Source organism: Athene noctua, chromosome 2 (genome assembly GCF_965140245.1).
Source record: "Athene noctua chromosome 2, bAthNoc1.hap1.1, whole genome shotgun sequence".
Lineage (NCBI taxonomy): Eukaryota > Metazoa > Chordata > Aves > Strigiformes > Strigidae > Athene > Athene noctua.
In genome coordinates, this window is record NC_134038.1 from 134499037 (window position 1) to 134525606 (window position 26570).

The window sequence follows — 26570 nt, forward strand, 5'->3', positions numbered from 1 at the left end:
CTCAGACTTGGCATCACCACCAGCAGTTACATTAAATGACAGCATAAGGGCAATAATTTTGACCCATTCTTTGGCATGTTATAAGCCTAAATACTCTTGGGATTGTCACAAACAAAGAACATGCTATGTTTTACCCTCAGAACTCCATTTTAAATGAAGAAACTGTAAAATCACAAATAGTGAATAGAGACTTCCTTGGCTATGTGTCTGTAAAGGCTCTTTAGTACAAATTGTTCCAGTAAGTACATGGAATAACTTATGTTCAGTAATTTGCCTCTAGTTCCACCTGGTTCGGATAGTAACATAAGACTAAGTGTTTCTTGGCTAAATCCACCCACTTTCAGTTTAGTTAAATCATGTTCCTTTTGGGACTTTGCCACAAAAATGTAGAAAACATGCAGATCTGGAGATATAAAGAATATTTTTGTACCACTGGAATCTCAACTAAGCTATCAACTCTCTAGACATGTAAATAATGCTAAATGGCAGACAACTCTAGGTCTCTAAGAATTTTATATATATCCTCCATAATATTTCACCCCTCTATAAAATGCACAATAAAATCAGTAGTGCTCCTAATTTAAATGACTGCTATACCTTTGTTATTTTTATATATTTTGTGACATGAACTCTTCTCAGATATATACAAATCTCTCAGAACTCAAAACTTCTTCCTAAATAGTGTTTGCTGGATTTTTCAAAGAAGAATGTCTGCTATCTGGACTCAATATTGAGCACAGATATGTATTTTACATATTATTGTATGGTGGATGCCAAAACAACATCCAATTCACACATCAGACCTCTCCTTTAAATCTGCAGAGGTGTCCACTTTAAATCTCATAATTCTATGTTTGTTTATTTCTCCTCTTTATCCCCGTGTCTGTGGCTGGAATGCCCTTCTTATTCTTTTTTCATTTATCTTGCTCCCTCATAGCATCGATAACACAACAGCTATGACTACATAACACATGCTAAAAGAGCATCATACCATATTCATCATGCATCCAAAGGATATCTCAAATGAATTTTCTAGTTTTAACAGCAATTTTGAATGTAGTCAACAGGTGGACTGTTCTTCTCAACTAAGCCAATCAGAATTAGAAGGCAAAGGAAAAAATTTCCAATGGCTGTCACACTGCTTTTTCTAACCAATAAGTAATTCTAAGCAGCTAATTAAGAATTTGTTTCTGAAATGTATATAATTAAATATCTGTAAGTTTAGTTTGATATAAAAATACATATAAAATGAATCTCCCTCTGTTACCTGTAATAGATTGTTTTTTATACTGTGTTCTCAGAAATAATTGTACTTCATGTCCTCAATGGGCACTTGAGTCAGCATGATCATGATTTCTTTGGTCACGCTCAGCTACAAACAGTCTGAAAAGACTCAGTAGGGCTCTGGTAGACCTGTGAAAGTAAAGTTCTGAGACAGGATCTTTAATGGCATGGGGAAAAGGTAAATGACGTTGTCAGGGAGAAGTTGATAAAGCAACTTATTTACATAAAGTTGTTTACACATATCAGGATTAACTCCCACATGAAAACAGAATGATTGCAATTTAAATCTGAGTGAATTCTCACAGTTTAACATGTGTACACAGAGACCATTTTGTAGTTTAAACAGGTCAAGGTATCAGTGTGCACACAGCCCACCTTACATTCTATGCAGCTTGCACTTCTCACAAACTCCTTTTCCAGATGCAATTTACCATCATTGCTAGCCTTGCACGTCTTCAAAATCTCTTTTTGCTTCAAGTCATTTTCTCAGTCCTCTAAGCTTCTTCCTACTTTAAGCTCAGCATGAGTCTTATGACCAACCTTAAAGCTTATTCACTTTACTCTTGACTTCAATATAAAATATTGTTGGCTTCTACCTTTCCTCAATACATTCTTGTCATCAGTAAGATGCAGAATTACAAAACCAAGACAAGGACTAAAATTTCAATTTCATTTCAATACAGATGCTTCTCAGTCTGTATGCAAAAAAACCACATCATATTTTCCCGATATCCTTGACATTTAAGAACAACTAACAGCATTAACAAGATGAACATACATCACAATTATAATATGAATGAGATACTATAATGAACTCTTAATCATTACTTAGTATATTACAAATTTCATATGGAGAAAATAATAACGTACATATATAATGAATAATATTGTACTAGGACTAATACAGTTGTAAGTTAATTACACACTGTGTAGCTGATTTAGTTGCATTTAGTTAAGGAGATGTTCTGTGTTCATTGCAGATTAATTATGTCTTTAAGCATATATTCTCATTTTTAACTGTCACTTCCAACAGTAGCTGTTGGCTAGGCTGCTCTGTAGACTCTTTCTTTATGAAAATAAATACAAACCCCACCCCAAAAAAACAAATCAAACAAAAACCTCCAGCAAAATCCCTGAACTTACAAGACTCAAAATCTGTACTAGCTAAGGTAAACAACGGCAAAACACTAGAGGACTGCAGGTTTCATTTTACTGCACTTCTGCTGACAAAATATACTTTATAGCATCTGCTTAGTAAAGTTATAATGCCTCACTGCATTTTATTTAATATAACTAGCCTTCTCAGTCATGAAATTTAGCATACAAAAATTGTTCTATTTTCCAAATCCTTTATAAATTAAAGAGAACGATTTAGGTAACTGCCAAAGACTCTCCCAATGATTCTTAAAGTTTTTACTGACTATAGGAAACAAGTCACTTTCTAGCCTTGGACTTCACACTAGAATAATTTCACATGACATGAACAGGTAATACATGATAGCAAGTGCATGAGCTACTCATAAATCTAAAACAAGGGAGTCTGTTCGAGGTATTCAGCACTGTTCTAACCTCATCATCAAAAGTTAAATAAAGGACAGTCTCAAATACCTAAAATGCCTAAAGAAAAAAAAAATATATGTGGGAAAACAGAAAAGGAAGAAGGTGGGTCGAAGTTAGACACACTATACCGCTATATGACTTTTTCAGGTTTACTGCAAAACTGTTGGAGCAGCAGTGAAATTTTAAAGCAAATCTCTCTCACCATCCCCTCTTCCTGTGATTCTGTTTCAAGTGAAAACTGGTGCATCTCAGCCAGATACCTTTGGAAGGAAACACATTTAGTGTGGCTGGTGTGCTCTTCCCACAATATGGGGACACACAGGCCAAACCAATGACCAGTCTTTCAGGTCACTTCAGGACAAGCACATGCCAAGAGAGTTCATCGTAGGGGAACAGACTATATCCAGTTTGAATTAAGACTCAAAAACTGCATGTTTTGTAGACAGAAGGGACTCAGCATCAATTGCTACACTCCTACTGAGCCCAATTACTTGCTAATTTAAATATAGCCCACAGAACTGTATTTTCACTGAACCTGACAAAAACCTACAGTGAATTCTGCACAGACCTCAGTATTCCTGCTGCACTACAAGTGAAATTACACACACAATTCTTAATCAATCTATATGATATATATACAGATTTTCAAGAAGTTCCAGCACATTTTGGCATAAATTCACATTTTAGCATTACAATTAAAATAAATGACCAAACAGTAGGAATAATCTAAATTCTTTAAATTCTTTTATACTTGTTTAAACCACAAGAAATGGTCCCTCAGGAAACTATCATTTTTTGTAGTAGGAGGATTCATTAGGTAGTAGAGTAAGCTATGAATTTTCGGTTCTCTGCATGAATGTACCTTACACATTGCATGCAGTACAGTGCAGCTCTCTGTATAGGGTACCCTGATACACCTTATGAATGGTAGAAGGTTATGACACAAGAGAGATTTATAAGGTAAACTAAATCTACGGTGTCAGAAGAAAACTAGCTAGCAGGAAACACCACCAGCAGTGTTGCAATAGAGATATTACCAACTCTAAGGCTAAATATTTCTAGCTATGGAATTCATATTCTCCATGTCCAGGGAAATATCATCACACAGCAATGAGGGGAAACCTTCAGAAAGGCTCCTATCACTCCTTATCTATGAATTATTCTACAGATAGAGCTTTCTGTGGCATGAAGTATATGTTTGTGGCTTCCTATCATATTAAAAAAAAAATAACGACCAGCGACAAAAAAGTCTGCATCACCCCTACTTGCCCTATATTACGTCCAAAATTTCTGCAGAAGAATTTTAATAGCAACAAAAGGTGAAGAGTAAAGATGGTTCAAATATGCAAACAGAAAAAGCCTGTAACAATAACTAATTTAGAAAAGATAAGCAATGTTTGGAGATTAAACAAGATAACTACACATTGAACTACCAATAACTTCTGAATAAGGTAGTATTTCAAATTTGTAATTGAAGCTGTTCTGAACACAATCCTTAAAGAGAGCAGAATTCTCTCCACAGATAGAGCAATCACTTCTGCAGATATAGCTACAAGACTGAGGCTAGATATATGCAGTATCAATATGGATCTTTTAAAATCGTATTTATATTCATACATAGATTAATTCTTCACTCTCTTAACCCTTTTTGCAGAAAAAAAGTTATTTGGATCACAAAGCAATAATACTGTTTATTATTAAATGTTCTTTCCCTCACTGGCACAGAAATGATCCAATATAACACAGCATTCCATTATCACATTGAAAGTGATGATTAAGACTTACAAAATCACTTAAGCATGTGCTTATATTCATATTAGTTCAGGAAACAAACAAACATGATTTTTAGTTATGTATACCCACAAATCTGACTTGAATAATTAACTAGCTTACACCAAATGCCCAGAATTCAACATGTGCATTTGTCCAGTCATATTACTGAAACTGCAGAAAATGGTGTTTAACTGCTTCGTAGATCAGGAAAGTTTAAACACATACTCAGATGTCACATTGAATTAGTGGTAAGATGCACATGTGCTTAAATTCTGCATTGAACCAGGGCCTAAATAGCAAATGTCCTCAGGACTTTTCACCATTGAAAAAAAAAAAAAAAAAAAAAAAAAAAAATTATTCTAACCACCAAGATCAGCAAAATGCTATAAGGCTCTGAAATTTCAGAATATGTGGCTACTGCAAAACTAAAATTCATTCCCTTTTGTAAATGATATATACCATAAGAAACTAATTTTCTGTAGAAATAAATAAACCCTAATAATATAGATGAAATAAAAGATAATGGGATCACATTGTCAGTTAGATGAACAACCCTACTTACACTCTGGTATTCTGTGACTTTAAAATTCTCATAGACAAAGTTTCTACTGATGTTAATGAAATGTTTTTTTCATAAGAAAAGAAGAAAATATGGTTTCTATGTAAGATTTTTTTCTTAAAGGTTTTTTTTTTTTGTTTTGTTTTACAAAAAAAAAAAGAATTAAGGAGATGTAATGGAAGTAGAGGTTGATGACTTAGAGTATACTGATGGGGAAGCAGACCCATAACAAGTTCAAATTTATGATTATGAGAATTAAGCAGTCATATTTTTCCCCACTGGCAGAATAAGAGGCTCTTAGTGACTGGTTAAGGCTGAAGGATACTAAATCATGACCATGCAAATATCTATTTGATAGTGCATTTGTATAGTAACATATTAGGTGTCATAAAAGTACACTTGTCTTTGTCACAGACCTTTACTACTTTGTGATAATAATTTTGCAGAGAACACATCCTGATTGCAGTATTACTTACTAGTATTAAAGAAGTTTCCCCTCTACCTGATAACTGATTATTTTTCTTATTAAACCAGAATATAATACTGACTTGTTTCTCAAAGAACTTACAGAATATTTCCAGGCACATTCAGATATCTTTATTGCCTTAACTAAATACACTTCCAAAAAATATTTTTGTTGTAGATCATCCAAGTGAGAATATCACCATATTGCTATGAAATCAATTATCACATGTTGTAAAGACTGAGTGAAAGACTGAGGTGTTCTACTTGCATAAGTTCAGTTTTGGCATTAAAATTCTGTATCTATTGATGCTAGAAAAGAAGTCATTCATAGTAGTGGAAGTATCTGAATTGCCATGTACAAGTTAATCAAATGGACAAAAACAACAGATGGAACAGGAATCTGGATATCACAGTTCCCTTCCAGGTTACTGTCTTAATTATTGTCCTAGAGCATTCCACTCCTTTTCTCCCTCCAATATGTTCTTGTGTATGTGTCTGCACATGTATTCAAAGTTTCAGCTGAAAGGACGCTGGAAGATTCTTATTTAAATCCTCTTTCATTTAGTAGATAGACGTTTTCCATATCTTAAGTAACTTGTGCAAATGAAATAGTCTGAATAAGATTAGCTATAGCTTTAAGCTTCCTAAGGAGCTTGATTCTATTGACAATAACTCTTTAGGGTATGTATATAGAAAAGTACCAAAGATCCCAAGTAGGCTCACACCTAAAGCATGCACCCAGCTAATCAGCCTACACAAGGGAGAAGCAGTTCTGGATTTACAAAGGATGTAAGCCTCTAAGGGACTCTGCAGTTATCCTAAGAGATATCCTAAGAGCACCCCTTGAAGTCCTTCTGGCCAGACCATTAGGCAATCCATCTAAGTGTGAACAGAGAGAATACATATGTTCTTTACATACATAACAGCTATGTAACTTAGTCAAACATATGAGTGAGTTTAAAATTTCAGTGGAATCTGGTCCAAGAATAAAACTGCAACGAAAATCAGAGTTACCTAATCAGTCATTCATACAGAACATTTTTAGTTAAACACAAGGATATATAAGGCAGCTAGTATAATCTTTACAGCTGCTATCTGTAAAGACTGATCATTACTACAGCATTTGGTTTACTCTTACACCTTGAATACTGCACTGACACCACTGAGAACCTTCACTTTAGAACGGTATCTACTGTTTTAACATAGGAAAGGCTGCACTTTGCCACACTTTAGTTGGTATAATTTGCCTTAAAAATCTATCTTGGTAATATTTCTTTCTATAAAAATTTGTACTAATGACAATGCAGATGTTTACAAGTTCAGCTTATTATCTTCCAACACTCTAATTACAGAGCTGCAAGGGGCTTAGTAGCATATGTTCTGTAATACCCTATGCAGTTACAAAAATTCAAATGATAGTTAAACAGTGATGTTAATAGTTTAGCTCTCATTAACATGATATAAATTTATAATTTATGTAAAAGGTAAAAAAATTGAAAGAAAACAAAGGAAGAAACGTTTATGGTAGAACATTTTCAGTACTGTTTGATGTTGACCTAATTTTGGCTCCATAAAGGTTAAACTCCAAACTAATTCAGTGGCGGAACAATAAATTCAAAATTATGCTTGCTTTTGGAAAACGTACTTCAGGATTCTCATCTTAAGAGCAATGCAATATTCATAATATCTTTCAGCATTATTACCCACAAAATGGAAAACAATACAAAGTGCTATGAGTGACTATAAAGGAAGTCTGTGAAAGATAGATGAATTGGCTGGTTTAAAGATTTTTAGCCTTTTTGAGGTCAGTCATTATCTGAGTACAATTAATTTAATCTTTTAAAATATTTTCATGTTTGCGTAATAAGAGTAAAAAGTCAGGGTCCTGCACAGTTGGCTGCTGCAGAATGATGCTTGGTACTCAGCTGACTACCTTTGTGCCTCTGGTTTAGCCTAGAGATGTTTGCTCCATTCAAGGATGAGCCTCTGAAGTACTCAACCTATCTTCAGGAATAAGAATTGTTCATTGTGAGATATCAAATAGCAATGAGATTTTTTTTTTTTTTTTAAAGGACCCCATAATAGTTTCTGCCTGATTGGGGTTTTTGTTTGGGTTTGGGTTTTTTTTATCTTCAGTGAATATGTGGCAGTTACAGCACTGCTAGTACTCCCAGACTTAGAAAATTAGGATATTTTGGACAATCTTCCAGGAACTTTCATTGACTAATCCAAGTGGAAGTGACTTACAAAAGGATTTTAAAAAGAGTCTGAGTGAATTTCCTATCTTTTATAATCATATCAGTGAACAGACTTTGCCCAGCTCATATTATTTCTAACCTTTTAATCAACTAATTCAAACCCTAAACCTCCACTGTGACTTTGCCTACACAACTCTGCCTCCATCCTGCATGTCTATGGCTTGTGCCTAGAACTCCTGTGGTTCTCCTACCCCTCCTACATATTAGGTGGCGGCCCAAATTAGAAACACTGAGACATTTCTCCTGAATATTTACCTTGAAGAGAAAGCACAGCAAGCCTAAGTAGCAGAGAATTCTTGCTCTCTCTCCCATCTTTCCTATCCCTAAGTATGTAAGATGGCTGCTTCTCCCTTCTTTTCAACAAAGCATTTAGCAAAGGTCAAGGTTTCTAATGTTTAATCACAATGGAACATTTAATGAGGCACTTCGAGAAAGTTTTTATCAAAATACCCATTTTGTCTCACTTTGAGACAATCATTTGAGAAACACTAAAAATAAGCATCATATGTTCCCTACATATTTAACAATTTTTAATAACTGCCCTGTAAAAGATGTATACCCTTGACTGTCACTCAATTTTAATTATCTAACTAAAATTGTTTGACAACTAAGCTTAAAAGGATTGTTTCTTCACATTTTAGCATTGTATAAAATTTTTGACCATGCCGTTATGTTGTTTGATGATGTGGCAGATGCAAGTCCTTCTCAAGGTAACAAAGACTGTTCTGATGTTGTTTTCTTATTTCCTGGTTTTATGCAAAATTTTGCCTTGCTGACTGCTGGTCATTCATCTTCCTATTACTTAGGTCTCACTCAGCATATTACTATTTCACTATCTTCCATGCTTAACTGTTTTGTGTGTACTCAAATTTGGTCTATTTACTGTGAATTTCATGGCATGTATGCTCATCTATTTTATAATTAACAATGTGTATTTATGCTTTGCTGTGACTGCATGACTATCTGGTGAAAATGGCTTGATCCTAGCAAGATCTGAGATTAGACTTTTGAGCAATTGTTTGCAAAAACATGGTTTAGTTTTGGGGGTATTTATATCCACTTTTTTCCTCTTATTTTAGCCACTTTGAGTAATGCTGGCATACAGTCATGAGTATATGGGGTTTTAGTTTGAGGACTTTGGTTGGTTGGTGTTTTCTTTGATTTTTAAGTTCAAGCACTGAAGTGAAGAGTTATTACTGAATTTTGTAAAAATATTTCTCTATGCTAAGATAGCATGCCATATAACCGATTAGTGAAGTTTGGGGTTTTTTTAATACAGGCCTGGGATACAGCCAGAGAAAACAACTAGGCTAAAATAAATCAGATGTGCAGGGGTGTAACAGTACACAAAGTTATCTGAAGTAACTGTCCACATACACATGCTGACTCACCATTACTGATAAGCAGCTGAGTGCTTGAAGAAAGTAGCATTAATTATGTTGTTTTACCCATAGGGAAAAGGATAACCATGACAAATACAATGCACAATTCAACATACTCTGTCTACACACACACTCCGTCTACCAGTTTATAACCTCACCAAGTTGGCTAAATCATGTGACATGACTGAAATTCCAGTACTGCAGCAACTGCAGAAAAGTATTGCTAGCCCACAGTGTAGTGCATGAATGCATGACTGTTAAAGGAGGCTGTGTAGATTATGGGGAAAAGAACCTCTTATTTTCTCCACCAATGTCAGTAATTCTGCTTGCCACTCTCTGACAGTTGGCCTGATGTTTCCTGCCTCTGTCATGCCTGCGTATCTGTTCTCTAACATTATCAGTTACGTTTGTCCAGCTCATCGAATCTGCGACTTTCCAAGACAAACTTCCATTTTAATATGGCCCTGCAACATTTTTGAGGAGGGGTTTTGTTTTGTTTTGTGTGTGTGTGTGTGGTTTTTTTTTTTTAAAAGGAAATACGACATGACTACTTTAATACATATTTTTCTTCGATATTTAGCTTGTTTCAGAGACTCTAGTATTATTGGGAAGCAGATGGAACGTCTCTCCTGGTATCTTGCCATCCTGACAGAATGATGGATGTGAGTGCTTGAAAACCTTTATCTTATTCTACATTGCTTTTAGATGTTTTCTATCTCCTGACTTGAAACTGACACACAGCTTCGTTTACAATTTTTATGGTTTTTCTATGCTTTGTGCTTTCATCAGGTTGAACATTGCATATACTCATTCAGCTACTACATCTCACTTTGTTTCTTGCTCTTTTCCCCTGTACTTACACATAGTATAGTACATATACTTATGTACATATCAGAGCTTTGAGACTGCTGTAGAAAAAAAGCCTTTTTTGGCTTGAACATACTAATCAAACTTTTTACACTACTCACAGTGGCAGGCACTGGGAGGATGGGAGACAATGAAGTATGTTGAAACAAGAGAGATTCACACTGGATACAAAGACAAACAACTTCATTATAAGGACAGTCAAGCACCAGAACAGGTTGCCCAGAGAGGTTGTGCCATCTCCATCCTTGGAGTTTTTTAAGACTCAACTGGATAAAGCCCTGAGTACAGTCACCTGCTCTCACAGCTGACCCTGCTTAGGGCAGGAGATTGGACTAACATCTTCCTGCCATCCCTTACAACCTGAATTATGGTCCTAAAGCAGTAAGAGCCCCATGCCAATCACAATTTTATTAAGTTTTACTCCACTGGCCTTTTAAGTATACAGTGAGGTTGTTTGTTGTCAAACACAATTTCCGCCTTACTGTTACAAAATTCATACAGGAGGTTTTATTCATATCAGATTAGAGACTGTGCTTATTATTTGGCATGAATCTATGAGGCAGTGTGCAATATGTTGTAGGTTACCATTAGTTTTAACACTGCCTTGGAGAAATAGTAAAAATTAAAAGAGGGTGTAATTCAATTAAGTGTAAGTTTCTGCATGTAGGCAGGAAGAATCACCTATGAAAACCCTAATGAGATATGAAGTAGCGGTTCTTCAGAATAGTATCTGAAATTAACAATGAATCACAAGTCAAATATGAATAAAGAAATATATGCTAATATTAAGAAGGCTATTTTTTCTTAATAAAGGCATCCTCTTCAAGACATGAATAAATTCTTGTCCACTCAGTGCTGATAAGATCAAATGCAGCATTGTGTCTAATTGGGAGCACTATGGTTCCAGAGGGATATGAACCAAAGGGAGTAATTGGATTGAATTCTCGCATTTTATCTGAACACAGATAAAAGTGACACATATGACCAGATGTCTAGAAAACATTTTCTGTGAGGAAAGGTTGAAGAAATTGGAGATAAAAAGGCTACAAAACACAGGACAAAGGCATGATCTGATAGACCTCCTAGTAGGTAATAAGTAGTTTAACAGAGGAGTGGAATAATTTGTTTTCCTTCTCCACTCTGTACAGGACAACATGACCTGGGCTCAGACTACACCAAGACAAAGAAATTTCAGAGTACGGACAACAAAGTAATACAGTAGGTCATGACAGGCAAATTTCCTTTATTAGGAATTTCTAGAAACAAACTGGATAAACATCTGTCAGGAATTATTCAAGTGCCACTGACGCTACTTTAGGGAGAGGAATGGAGATATGACTCAATGATTTTCTATGATTCTGTGAATAACATCATCTATGATATCAATCCTTTCGGTTCCTCTTAATAGAACACTGTAGGCAGCACTAGTATTTTTCTGCTATAGGCTTAACTCTATTGTGTTCTTGGGTATCAGCAGTTACGGACTGGTGTGCAACACGGGAGATTGTTGCTTTCCCAATTCAGTACTTGCTGAAGTTTGTATTAGGCACCAAGTACTGAAAACAATTTTGCTTTTATGAAAGTAGGTTTACTTTAGTTCTAGCCAAGTTTGAGTACTTTGTCTATTTACATAGGCAAACATTTTTCCCGGCTTTTCAAGAGATATTACGAATTATACAGTTTTAGCAAGTCTAAAATCCAATTTCTGATTTTATCCCATTTGCTTTGTCTTATTCACACCAACAAAAATGAGAAGCAGGCATATTATATATTTCCATGTATGATACACTTGGCAGATCTTACTCCTTCGAAAATGCAATTGGACAATTTTAGAAGCTTTTCTCAATGCAACATATTGTATTGTCCATTCCTGGTATAACTTTCTGGTGTTCACATTTCTATTATGTGAAGAATCACAAGTTTAGTGTTAATAAATTCATGAATATAAAGTTTTTAACTGAAAACTTAAGTCTTCCGGTTATCCATGGAGCCTGTTGTGTAGAGTATAGCCTGCTATTCTCCTGCAGTATTCTACAAGTAGTTTACATTGTCCTTAATAGTATTAGGATCTCACCACTGTATAATTTCAGTTCAATTTTTTTTCTTGAATGCAATTCTGTTTTCTTCCCTTGAAAAATGCTGAAGGAGTCTTTGAAGCCTAGCACATTCACAGATGTCCCAGTATCTACTTGGCATTCAATTTTTTTGTTTCTGTGCTGTGTCTTTACATGGGGTGGTACTCTACATTTTAGAAACAATTTAAATTGCACTGTATTAATATACAGGTGTAAAATCTCATCCCTCTTCCCTCTCACTTCTTGCTTGTTTACTTAGCATAACACATTTATTTTCTTTCTTCATCTGTGAGCTTTAGCACTGATACTGCCTTTTGACAAAGTCACTGTGTATGTCCCCCTGTGCTGGGTATTTTCTGTTATCATGGTCTTTTTTTCTTAACCAAAGATTTTCCTTTGCACTTTCTCTCCCATTTATGAACATAATTTTGGACTGGTTTTGATGCATATACTTTGCATTTATGTACTTCTATATACTAATTCTGTTATTTCTGTTGCACCTAGTTGTTCTCTGCATTGCTTTGAACAACAGTGGCTAAAATCTATACAAGCAAAAAAAACCCACAACAATTTCTTATTACTTAAATACCTTAACCTTGGGGAGACTTGATTAATTGTTTTTTCAGCATTTAGGACTACAGTATAGGAAGCCAAGGAATGTTTTTAAGGAATAGACTGTCTCTGCATGTTGCTGGCAGGCAATATATAAAAATTACAGAATTGCAATTAATATGTAAAAATTTCATCAATCATTTAAAGTTGAGGCAGAACCTTGCTAATGTTGAAGCATAGCGATCAGATAAACTAAGCACACATCCTTAATTTCCTTGGATTTAAAATGTACTTCCCATTAAAACACTCTTCTGTAGCATTCTAAAATATTGCATTCCAGAATTAGATATCCTGTAAATGTGGATTTTGATTTTTGTTAAACATTAATATACAGATTCATGTAATATATGTGGAACAAGTTGATTTCAGAACAGCTAGCTCTAGGTACTGGAGGGTATGTTCCCAATTTAATTAGACTTCATTTGTGTCTCAGTTTAAAATCTTATTTATGAACTATGCAATCTGTGAAATTTGGACCTCATCACAGTCCCCCTTCTGCTTGCGTCTGAAAGCATATTCAAAGCAAAAGGCTGAAGAGTCAAAATGGACATGCCTAATTCCCCTCATATACACAGTGTGGATAGCAGATATAATGGGAAACCACAGAGAAGCACAAGCTAGAGGTTCAGCTCCAAGGATACAAAGAGCTTCTTAAACCCCTTTTCCTCATAATTCATTCTAACTGTGAATATCCCCATAAGACAGAATCAAGAAGATACTTGTGGGGTTTTTTATATTATTATTTTATTTTATTACTTAAAACTGCCCTGAGGAAATAAAGAATGCCTCTGTTCTTTTAAACAGTTCTGATTACGTGAATAGTAACAGAAAAGGTTACTTAGAGTTCTTATTAAGTGATTAGTTTTCCTTTATATTTTTACAGGAGCTTTATAATGACAATATAAATTTAGTGCTATGGCTGCTCATAAACCATTAGGAACAAAACAAATATCTTCTTTATAGATGGGAAGGTAGAAGGTCCTGAAAAATAATTCTGGTTTGAATGTGTGCAAGTAAATTTATGTAAATTGCTGTCAGTCATCTATGTATTCATTTCACTAGCTAAATAACATTATAAATGATCTGTAGCCAACAATTCTTCACTTGAAAACATGCAATGCAAATATTTATTCAAAACAGAAAAAGAAAATCACTTAAGGATAAGCATAAATCTTACCACGCCAATAGAAAAGTAGTTATTGATGATGTTGTAAGGCACTGGGTCTCCTTTCTCATCTTTATCATTGGGTATTACTTCGAATTTCCACCTGTCCAGCAAAATCTCTGAGCTGTTCTCAATGTCTTTTAAGATCTTCATCAAATTCTCACCTTCATAACCTAGCAAAATGAGAACAGTTATTTAATCAAGCATAATAAGGTTTCATTCCATTTTCTTTCTCTTTCTATATAACTGGTTGGACAGAGCTCTGAGCAACCTGATCTAGTTGAAGATGTCCCTGCTTATTGCAGGTGAGATTTGGACTATATGACCTCTAAAGGTCCCTTCCAACCCCAACTATTCTATGATTCTATGACTGGAAAAATGAAAACTATGGCTATAAGACCTGAAAAGCAGGACTGAGTTTGAAGTGTTGACAATTTTCCAGCACCTTTCATTAAAAGGAGTCAAATACAAAGCTGATTTCTCCACTCAGCTAAATTAATGTAAAATTCGATGAATTCTACAGATTTCACAGGGCATCAGATTTATACTGGAGAAAATTGATCTTCGAAACTTGCCAATCCCTTGAATTTTCTCAACTATTACAGCAGTTATCCAATAAACTAAGGTTACACTTTGCAAAATGTTCTTGCTATGAGATTGATCTTAAGTTCCTTTTATTTCAAAATTTATGAAAAAAGACATATAGTAGGTTTGTCTGATTAAAGTTTGACAAGAGACTGAAATGTTAAAATCTGTCTATTTTTTGTCAATTGTTTCAATGTGGTTTAGCGTAACAAATCCAAAATTTAAAATCCGTAACTGATGACTTATCAGCAAAACTAATATTTTTTCACCTTTCAACAACATCTTTATGAGCCTCATCCTGCTCTGTAGAGAGATCTTACTCTTACTTGCAAAGAAGCACTCATGTCTTCAGGTAATGCACCAGTAGTAGTCGTCGTTCAATAGACTGTCATCTAAACTCAGTAGAAAACTTGTTTACACACTCCTGAGTATAAACAACATTTCACTGTTTGCTTCGTGACATTATCAACGCTAAACACTATTCAGACCATTGCCTTTGTAATAGATAACAAAGATCTGTGGATTCATTCCTTCTTCAAATCAGAAATAAATTTTCATATTCAAGCAATATGTACTTCCTAGGTCACTAACAGTTTTAACAAGCGAAGCCATTCAAAGCCTCCCTGCTCAAAACCCACTGCTGGTGCATTTCTTTATGGTTGCATAGTATGCTTTTGTTAGTTACTGCCAACCACATCATAACAGCAGCATACACAATTCCCTGTGTGTGCATCCTGGAGATCACTCACCAGCAATTTAGTTTCTGGAAGCCCTTTCTCCTCTCCCATCTATGGAAGCCCCAGAAAAATCTGTGTTATGGCATTGTCTACCACAAAGCAACGGGGTAACTCAAAACAGAAGGTAAATAAATAGAAGTGAATGGAAAGACAGGTCCTGACTAGTGTAATCAAATGTTCCTATAGCTGACCATGGTTAAAACAAGAAGTTGGACTTACGAATTCCTGCAACCCCTTCCAACCTGAATTATTCTATCTCTCTTCTCTATGAACTGTGCAGAAAGGGAAGTTAAGGCTGATCTGATCAGGTTTTGGGGTGTTTTGTTTTTTTACTTTTATTTCCTAAGACTATGTGAATAAACAATCACCAGTCATGACAGAGAATAAAGCCGGTCCTCAAATGATTTGACAGAATATTATGGTTAACAAAGAAGTTCTATAGCACAGAAACTACTAAGAATTTGCTAAAGACTATCTGGCAAGCAGGCAGACATTTGAAAAGGAAACTTGCTACAGTGAGACAGAAGAAGGAAGAGATATCTACAGAGCCTGAGAAGTTCCAAATAAACAGCCAAGTTCCAAATACACAACATCTCGACTGAAACAACTGAGAACTGAAACAGAACTGTCCATGAGCCCATAAACTGACACACTTTCACCAGAGACTGAGTCTTGCCTAAGACTTTCTTCTTTGTGTCTCTTTCAAGTTATCTTGTAATGAAAATAAGTTATTGGAGGAACTGAGAGTAAGGCTCCATACATCCAGGAAAGGATGCAAAGGGTATTAAAGGTTTGATTTTACATATATTCTCCTTTCAGCACTCTTTGCCTTCTCATTTCCTGATAAATAGCACCACAGCACTTACTGTCTGGAATGCTCTGCAGAAGAGAAGGGGAGAGGATCAAAGGAACTAGTCTGAGGCTGAGACACATTTTTCATTTAATATTTATGAATATTAAAAAAGATGAAACCACCCCAAACCCATTATTACCTGTTTTCAGTAACCCTTTCAGCACAGCCCCAATTAAAATCCATTTAAGAATACTGTCTTTATAAGGTACTGATCAAAGAAATTACTGCAATACAGATGGTAAAAGGCCAACCAAATAGTTGTATACTACTCATTGCACCTTGGAGCCTTTCTGGTGTCAGCAGAAGCTACAAAGTATGAAGAGTGAGTACAACCTCTAGTATGTATAAAATTGTGCATATGACATTTACAGAGAGCTAATTCCAAAAATAAGAAAGGTGATAATTTTTTTTTACCTACATCATAAGAAAGAAATACAAATGTTGAGAGTAGACTTTGATGCAAAATTTATTTTTTTCTTTTTAATTATATAATGCATTGTATTTTAATTTGTGTTTACCTCCTCCCCATCTCAGACACCTTGCTAAATCATTGCCAGTCCCAAGAGGCAGGATAGCAACTGGAGGATGCTTAATCAAGTTCGCTTTCTCTGTGAATAAAGAAGGAAAAAAAATAACTAAGGAACAAAAAAAATCTAATTGTATGGTGTTGCTAAAGTAACTGTGTTAGATTTTGTTTCAGTGAAAGACAGTGATACATTTTGTTTATGAGATTACGCTGTCTGCTCAGCAACAAGCATTTCACCAAGGCACTCCATTATGAAGCACCTTCTCCAGTCAATATTCAATCCTTAATCCTAATTTACTCGATTGTTATTACAAGGACTTTTGTAACCCATAGGTGTGATAGACATTCATAAAAAACAATACTCAAGATCTTCCCAAGACTGATCATGTTGTGGTCTCAGCTCTGCATTCCCAGCTATGAATGTAAAAGAGTAATATTTAAGTGCATGAATAATGAGATGAATTTTGCAGTTTTCATCTGAGTGACCAGATTTGTGTTCTACTGAGTATTCACTTGGATTCACGTCTACACATAAACACCATTACCAAGAACGCCCTGGAACCAACACCAGAGGTTTGCCCATCAGGAATTAAACCCACTATTCAAAATGAGCATTGATTATCTGATCAAGTCTCTAAATCAATTTTGTACTTAATAAGTAATGTTTTGAAATGTGTGAACTTACACTATCTTTTGAATCTTTGCTGGTACTTTTGTAGCATTTCAAGCCAAAGGATCTCTGTTCAAAATCCAATGGGAAAACTCTTGTCAAGAAATACAGCTTGTCTGAAAGCTGGAAGTGGGGCAGCTATCCCCAGGTATAATATTTCAAATATATAATTTGTCAAATTCACCATTTAATTGGAATAAGTAGCATATCTACTTTAAAAGTTATATTAATAGTTAAACAATCAGCTATTTTGTTCATACAATTATGCACAATTATCAGCAATTCTCAGCAGGAGTTTATATAACCAATGGATGTGACAGGGACATCTTGTTATTTATCAGTTTCTCTCATCAATAGTTTAGGAAGATTTAACATTCACAATACCAGTGTACTGCAAATCTTTAAGAGAAAATTTAATATTTAATAGAATAATGACAAAATATTTAAAAGTCAAACTGAGGAGAAAAAGAAGTTTGCAGGTTTTTTCCCTTTCTATGTTTTTTTCTTTCCTTTTTTTTCCTTTTCTTCTTGCTTTGCTCTCAGCTAAGATACTCTGTATATCAGCAGATCAGGGAAGAAAAGCTCAAACTTGAAAGTGTCTGTTTCTGGAAACAGGTGATTTCTTAAACTTTATATGCCATAGGACTCTTGTTTGATGAAAGGCAGCATTGAAAATCTATTTCCTGCACCTATGAAACAAATGGATCCTGGTTCCCCCGAATAATTTCTTAGTTCTGTACTGTACCACAAAAATTGCTGCAGAAGATAGTATTTTATTAAGACAAAATGCAAGGGTTTTTTTTCAAATAATGCCACTGAAAGAGAAAGTAACTGCATGGCATTTTAGATCTCATGGAAAAAGTGGTAACACAATTAACAGCTGCAAAACTTCACCCTTCATAGTTTAGGCAATACATTTGATATTTATGTACATTGATTTATGATTCTGAAACCTATTTGAGAGTTAGTTAATAGCTCGAATTTGTAAAAAGATTTTTTTCAAACCAAGATCAGAAATATGCCTTTGCTATCACCCATTCCTTCATGACATAATTTTTAATTTTCATGGAACTTTTGAAGGTTTTCTGGTCCCCACCTACCACAAACCACACACTTTTAAACACTCTTCATTTAAACTTTCAGTTGAATCTTTTGACCTCTTTTCATCCCCTTCCTAATTTCCATCATCACATACCTATTTTTTTATCTCCTGCCCCTCAAAGGCCAAATAAATGATCATGTGGTGTGGAAGATATTCTCCCTAATAAGTCTTGGGAAATTTAAGTCTGTATTATCTTGACTTATGGGCCTTCCTAATGATTTGTACAGAGGACTGCAAACACTGGACTTGTCTAGGGATTCTGAATATCCTTTGCAATTTGAATATCCTTAAAAACAATCGTGTTCCAGACTAATAAATTTTAAAAATGTAAATGAACAAGGTCTTGGTTGAAATAGCTGCATTCATATTTTCGTGTATAGGGAAGAGCAGTAAAACGATAAATCACACAAAACTATGTAAACGCTATTGATTACCTATGCAATCCAAAATCCAGCCTACTGTTCCATCTCCACCACATGCTAGTACTCTGAACTCAGGAACATCTCGGAAAAAATTTAACCTAAAAACAGTAAATGAAGATAACTCATTATTATAAATTAATTGTACATTATGAAAACATTTTATGGCTTAAGACATTTCATTTAATACTAAATGGCAAATGAACACTTGAAATAATCATCACATCTGCTCATGAATACATTTGTTAGACAAATACAATCCAACATAGTATTATCGGAAAAATTTAATATGAAATTGTTAATTCAAGGGTTACTATGGTACACTAATACTAGAAATAGCTTGGACCTGATGGTTAACCCAAATCTTTGTCTCAGTTCAAATCCTGTTAGAAAGCATTATCAGAAAACATTATTTGTTTACCTAGTTGCAAGTGGATATATGAAGTATCTCAAGACAGAAAAGTGTAAGGTGGCTAAATGTATTAGCCATATTTCCTTGTGAGGTGCTATCTATAAATGCATATGTAACCAGCATATTTCTGATAGTACACTAATAAATAATAATCTGAGCATTTTGTGGTTGATAAAACAAGTTTACACCATGGTTTAATACAAAATGAGTAAGCACCAGATTGAATGCATCCATTCCATCATCCAACAAACCATATTATAAAAGTGAAATATCTTTGGTAATATTTGCCTGGCTATCTCTACTTCCATATTTATTGAGTGCTGGACAGTATCACCACCTCATTATCCACTTCATTCAATACCAATGTTCCATAATGCTGAAAAGCGAGGATATATTAAAACAATTCTAAGTTGCAATATTTTAAATTTAAAAGCATCTTTTCAGGATAGCTTTTGACAGATAATGAAATTAGTTCTTACACATAAATTGTGACTAGATAAAAACCTTCTAGTAATTTTGCTGAATTACTATATATATGTGTGTGTGTATGTACATTCATATATACTCTATTCATTACTGTCACAGACACATTAATGCATACTCTATATGCTCGTGACCAGATCTGATTTCCAGTTTTCAATCTCCTTATAAATGCACAATTACTACATTATACCCAAATTCTTCAATACAAATAAATATATAAAATAACTTGCAAGTGTTTAATTCAAGCTGTTTTCCATATGAAACTTTAATGCTGCTCAGAGAATGGTGTTGCTGTCCCTAGAAAGTTCTAAAAATTCTTTAGGCCTCTTGACAAAATCAAGAACACATGAAAAACATGAGTAAAAGAAAGAGCATGGGAGACAGAAATGCAAAGCACAATGGTCAAAAAATGTTATTTAAGATGTGGAATACAACAGGACACCTTCTTGTTCTATCAGTTTTCAACTAGAAATTCAAGGTTAGCAAAGCTACACAGAATTAAGTCCATCACATTGTTGTCCCATTGTCTCTAATTTTCTCTGCTCAGAAGAGCACTTAGACAATTATGTGTGTCAAGTACAAAGTCTGAAGGACGCTTACTCCCTCTGTATTAAACTCTGCTTTGCCCTTCTCACTTCTTGTGTTCTATTTCACACAGCTGCAGGACAAGAGCTATAGGATCTCTTCTGATCCAAAACATCATGTGTCAAATCACTTGGGGAACACATCTTCTAATAAGCCTGTGTGCTGAAAGACCCTCTGCTGGAAGTCACTTTCTACCATTGTAAGAGTGGGCATTGAGATACGACCTGGCCCACAGGTGTGCACCTCTGTCACTTCATGAGACCTGGGAAAGAGACAAATGCCTCCCACCACCAGCATTCCCACTTTGACCCAATGTGTTGGGTCTGTAGAAAGTTAGTAGGTTTAATTATACTGCTTCCAGTACTGAGGGCATTTCAGATAAGTTTAAAAACAAATTTTAAAAGGTGACGGCAGGGTACTAACTTCCATAAATACTTAAGCATTTCTACTACATGTAACAGATGTCCGAAAGAAAGTCTGGAAAAAACAGACAAACAAAACCAAAACCCAACACGAAAAGCATAGGGTTGATGTGAGCATTAATCGAGATAGGCAGAACACAGACCTAAACCTCCATCTCCCTTTTTATAAACAAGCATCTTCACCACATGGCTATCAAACATTCTTTTTGTTTTGACTGTATATTTAATCTTCATCAAAAAAGTGTAACTTCCAAAGAAAGTGGGGGATTAAAAAACCTGACAAAACTATAATGTCAATAAAATTCCCAATAAAATTCATTCATATTTTCCCTGGAGCATTTTATACTCATACACACTGAATTTTCCAAACAATTTCGTAGTACAACATTAAGCTCATATGACTTTTTATAAATTTAAGTATACAAATGATACATACATTATATAAATACATAAAATACATAAACCTAAAGTAGAATATACCATACATCATATATTTGCATACATAAATACAGTGAATATAAATATATGATAATAAATATAAATATTTATAAAATCAAGTTAATTTATAAATTTAAATATAGTTATATAATTATATATGTAAATAAATCTCATTCATTGAATTAGAATGTGCATTACACATTACATTAAGAGTTGGGAAGAGAACATGGTTTTCTGTTTATAAGGTTTCATTCAAACTCAGTAAGCATTATAATTGTAAAGAAAGACTTTGACGGATTTCTTAATAGAACTTAAGGTAAAGAGTAAGTATTGCCCATCAAGATAGCTTTAGTCAATTAATGTTTTAATATCACCTGTTACCTCTTATCCACAGAACATTTTTATATGGTTTTAAAAAAAAGAATGTTGAAGAACTTCATAAAAGTTGTTTGAAGTGAAAATAAAAAAATGGAAGTCACTGTAAAGGCTTTGTGCAATCTCAGACTAAGGTAAAGGACAGAACAGAAAATTCAGCCCTATTTTCTTGAACTGATTTATAAAATCGTACAAGAATTCTAGATATATGTAATAAACATCAAATAAAATAAAAATATAAACCAGTATGTACAGTGGGTTTCTTCCCCAAAAGTTTTATTTCCATTTAAAAAAAAAAATTATTATTATAACAATTTAGATGATTACTCTTTACATAGCACAATATGACAAATATGACATTAAATACAAAGTACAAAAGTCCATTATATCAATAGCCTTTACAGAAATTATGTCAATAACCTTGACAGAAATAGCATATGAGAAACAGGTAAATCAGAAACTTCAAAACATGTATTTTATTGGTATCAAATTGATTTTTACTATAAATCATGAAGAATCATTTAATACAATTTTTTTTTTTAGTGAAGAAAAAGATTGCCACTAAAAAAAATTCCCCTTTTATATGGATATGAGAATAGGTAGATACTGTTTTATACAGATTTTATTTTTACAGGCATTATAATAAAAAGATTTCCTATATCACTTGACATAGTGGAGCTGGAATGGCACAGGAGAACATTTGGCTGGTACATACTGTAATCCAAATTACACTTACTCAATTACTGGCAAAAAGGCAACAAGAAAGATCAGCAGAACTTCTACTAACATCTCCTACCAGAGGACAAACAAAACTCCCGATACATTTGGGAATAAAAGATAAAAAACCACAACTACAGTAATCCACAGGAAGACAAAAAACATGTATGGCTGCATACTAAGGCCTTAAACAGCAGGATATTTTTGGTAGGTGAATTGTCAGGTGATTCTGGAAAATGAACCATTTTTCTTTCTACTGAGAAAGGACAATACAGTTAATCCCTAAATGCAGATTATAAGATATTATTGTATTTTATTATATTTCTATCATCAAAATTGACAAGATTATCTAATTCTTGCTTGATGATTAAATTCTTACATCATTAAACTGCAGCTTTTCTTTTTTTACAGTATCTCCCAACTTTTCACATTCTACAAATTTCATAAGCATACATTCTTAGTCCATAGTCAGTAATTAACACAGTAAATGGGCTCAGTCATAAAACTGAGTTGAAAAAACTATCAACTATATCTTAATCTTGATAGTTCCCTTGTAAACTGACCCTTTTAATCTTCCATAATCCAGTTTCCTATCTGCTGGAAGTAAAACAAACACATTTAAACCACTGAATGTTTTGATATCAGCCTACTTTTATTTTATTTTGTCAGACACCAGGATCACACAAACAGGCAATTACTGAGTTTCTGCTGATAAATTAGTAATTTCGATCTGAAAGATGGCAACTGTTCCAACTACCTATACTACTCTAATTCAGTTTCTCATAATCACCTCATCAAATCCATATGAATGCAGAGAAACTGTTTATGAATAAAACACCAACGCTAGAGGACTTAACTACTTGCTGTTGAATCATGCATTTAATTGATTTATGCACAGACAGCACACATACCCCACTCCCCCCCACCCCACTTATTATAGAACTGGTTCAGGAAATCCTGTCCCAGTCAGAGTAAAACTGTTTTAAAACATAAAATGCAATTATTTCCAATTAGGTACCTCCCTGTGACTTTTTCTTTCATTCCCAGTACTGCACTATGTAGATGTCAAGTGCTCAGCCACACAAGGTAGCATAACAACTGTACTGTGTGAAATCATTCAGCCAGTCTTCTTCACTCACAGTGGAAGCAAAAATTAAAACTGCCAATAGCCCAAGCAAAGAATAATCCACTGATATCGGTATCTCAGGACAGATATCAGCAAAACAAGGTAAATTGCAAATTATCAGTGGATATAAAAATACTACTTAACTTGGTACATTTCTCCACTGCAAAGATCAAATTGCAAAAAAGGGAAAGGAACTTAGTATCTGCCTACATTAGAGAAATTTTCTCTTAAATACTCTAAATGGCATTAGACCTACTTCAGCTCTTGTGGCTTAAAGCCTTGTTTTTACTGAGCTGCATTTACAGTTGCCCCTGAGTAACTCGCATTCAAGTTTTTGGAAAAGGAAATTAATTCAGAAATAAACTATCACTAAAATTTGTTAATACTTCTGTTTCATGCTTCTCAGCCAATATTACTAAGCACAGTACATGAACTTTGCCAGTTGCAATACTTGCTCCTAATTGTAATCAGCTGCAATATAGTGGAGTTCAGAAGCTCTGGATTACAATTTAAAGAGGAAAGTGTATTACAAGTTTTTTTGTTATGACTTCTATTTCAAAACTTCTGTGTTTGAAGTAATAAAGTACACTGGCCTTAAAGGTATTGAGACAATAATATTGAACCAATAAATACAGAAAATCATTAAATTCTATAAATATTTTTCATAAAGTGTGGCATAAATCAAACACAGTAATATTATCATAATTTTCTTGAATGGCATCTGTAACTTATTAGTTTGGTAATTACAAGTGAACTAGTACAACATTGGAATAGAACTTGTTGCGTGTGAATGGAAGCGAATAAAAGATACAACATTCATCCTAAATGTCACCAGCTCAAAGCAAATTAGAGCCCGCTAAACCTTAACAGATTTATGTTGACCAAGGACTAATCTGATAGATCTCTCTCGATTCCAAGCAAAGCCTGTAACTTTGTCCATTTTAGAATTCACAGTGCTGAGTTTAATCTAGCAATTTCACTAATATAGATGTTCAGCTCACCACTGATTTTTCTCAAACTGTCCACAGGAAAGTACCAAGTTGAAAGACATAGCAATTGTACTCTTGCAATGTTTACTCCTTTATTGTACTGCTGTCATTCTACTAAACAAAGCAAATACAATCCTTGACAAATGGTTATTTACTTGAGAATATGAATGAAAACTAAACAGTATTTCCTCTTCTAGACTGCCAAGCTGAGCTGGACATGTAACTGGACAACATACACACTTTAACCTCATTACAACTCTCAGTTACAGTTTTCTGTATACTGTAATGAGACAGTAATTCCAGTAAATAACTATAATAAAAATATTTTCAATAAATCTAGTTTATCATTGCATGGGCAACATATTCCTCTACTGGAATAACATTTTAATGTGCAAAAGTTAACTGGTAGATGCATATATTGCAGCTGAAAATACTGGTTTTAGTTCATACTTTCTAAGGATAAAGATGGCTGCCAATTTCAAATCACAGGCTTGGTAAAAACCATGATGGCACATTTAGAAAAACAAGATCCCAGTCCTTCAGTGTGTGATCACATGGGATATTGAGGGACTCCACAAATAATAGGGGACATTTTAGTGTCAGGTACCCAGCACTGAAAACATTGGTCCACATGATATACTTCACACTCAAAAAATACCATTAATATCATAGCATTATAGAAAGATCTGGGTTGGAAGGTACCTTTAAAGATCAACTGGTCCAACCTCCCTACCATGGGCAGTGACATTTTTCATTATATCAGGTTGCTCAAAGCCATGTTCAACAAAACCTAGGTTTTCCTTAACTACTCCTTAAGAGTATTTCTTATTTCTACAGTAGAGCATTACAGTCAGTCAATGGACCAAATCATTCTGATACAGATACTGAACAATAATGATAATGTTAAACCTATGATCCCTGCAAGAATGAAATTTGCTTTATCTGCATAATACCCACAAGATGGATAGCAGCCTTGCAGATCTGGGAGAGATATATGCCAGTCAGAAGAAGAAACACAGAAGCATTTGTGGGAAAAGTGAATCAAGATATGCTGGGTAGTGGATGATGTCAGACATTCAGAAGTAACTTGACTGTAATAGTCAAAAGCTTATTTTGGGGTGATCAAGAAAAGAGAACCAGTTCAAGAATACAAAAAGAGCAAATAAGCAGGCTAAAGGATGTGACACAAGCTTTTAAAATAGATTTCAGAGAAAGGCTGTGCATGGCAAACACTACTGAACATTTACAATGGTTAAGAGAGAGGTGAATGAATCTGACTCACAACTTTGGAAGTCTAGACTGAGATAGGAGTGGAAATTGGTGATATTTAGAATATTTAAAGATTGTGCTACGTGTGCAGCAAACACCACAGATGTCACACAAGTAAAAATACTGTTAAACAGTTGCTTAAAATATATCTCTAAAGCCAAGGTTTAAGTTTCACATGTGAAGACTTACTAAGTTCTAAGTACTACTGATTTATGGTGCACAACAGTAATTTTAACCATTAGAGTACAACCAACCCACCATGGCGTGCTTTGTCATTCTTTGGCAAAAATGTAATTCTTCCAAAGAAATATGGATCAGGTTCAACAAGGTTTTGTTCAGAAGAAAATAACTATGCAGTTATTATCTTCTAAAAATATTCTTGGTGTATATGTCTTCCCAGAATACTCTGGATATTCCAAATGTCCAACAGCAAAGAAATGCTCTAGCAATCAATTCCAATAATCAGGGAAAACAGTGTCATTTTCAAAATAGGCCTATTGCTTTGTGAAGTTATAAAGGCCTAGGTGCTGTAGATTCCCAACTAAATTGCAGAATAAGTTGTAAGGATTCAGTTTGGCTGTCTTGGGCATCTTTTAAGTGGACAGAATTTAAGATTTAAAAAGGCCCGTTGAGGTAAGCTTGAGGGTAGAAGTTAAAAAATACATGTTCTCCAAATTAAATGCTTAAGGGACTTACAAAGAAATACAACTTTTGTGGATATAATTTCTATTATAGAGTATAAAAATAACATAAATTAAACACTTTAAATAATAGACTTAAGGGAACAGGAGCCTTTTCAGAGGGACAAAGCCTTTGTGAAACGGTGACCTCTCTACAGAGTCATGTGGGTCTGTGGCTCAAC

The 26570-nt window shown here is 34.4% G+C and overlaps 1 protein-coding gene across 5 annotated transcripts in view; it reads right to left on the bottom strand.

Annotated features, from left to right (window-relative positions):
* Window positions 1–26570, bottom strand: part of DGKB (diacylglycerol kinase beta) — a 360852-nt gene that overhangs the window by 186467 nt on the left and 147815 nt on the right. For all 5 annotated transcript variants that reach the window (XM_074898029.1, XM_074898032.1, XM_074898031.1 and 2 more), the window contains 3 exons: window positions 18908–18993; window positions 16694–16783; window positions 14013–14173 (listed from right to left, as the gene is read on the bottom strand). In XM_074898029.1, the coding sequence (XP_074754130.1) occupies window positions 14013–14173; window positions 16694–16783; window positions 18908–18993 (337 nt within the window). The remainder of the gene's footprint in view (window positions 1–14012; window positions 14174–16693; window positions 16784–18907; window positions 18994–26570) is intronic.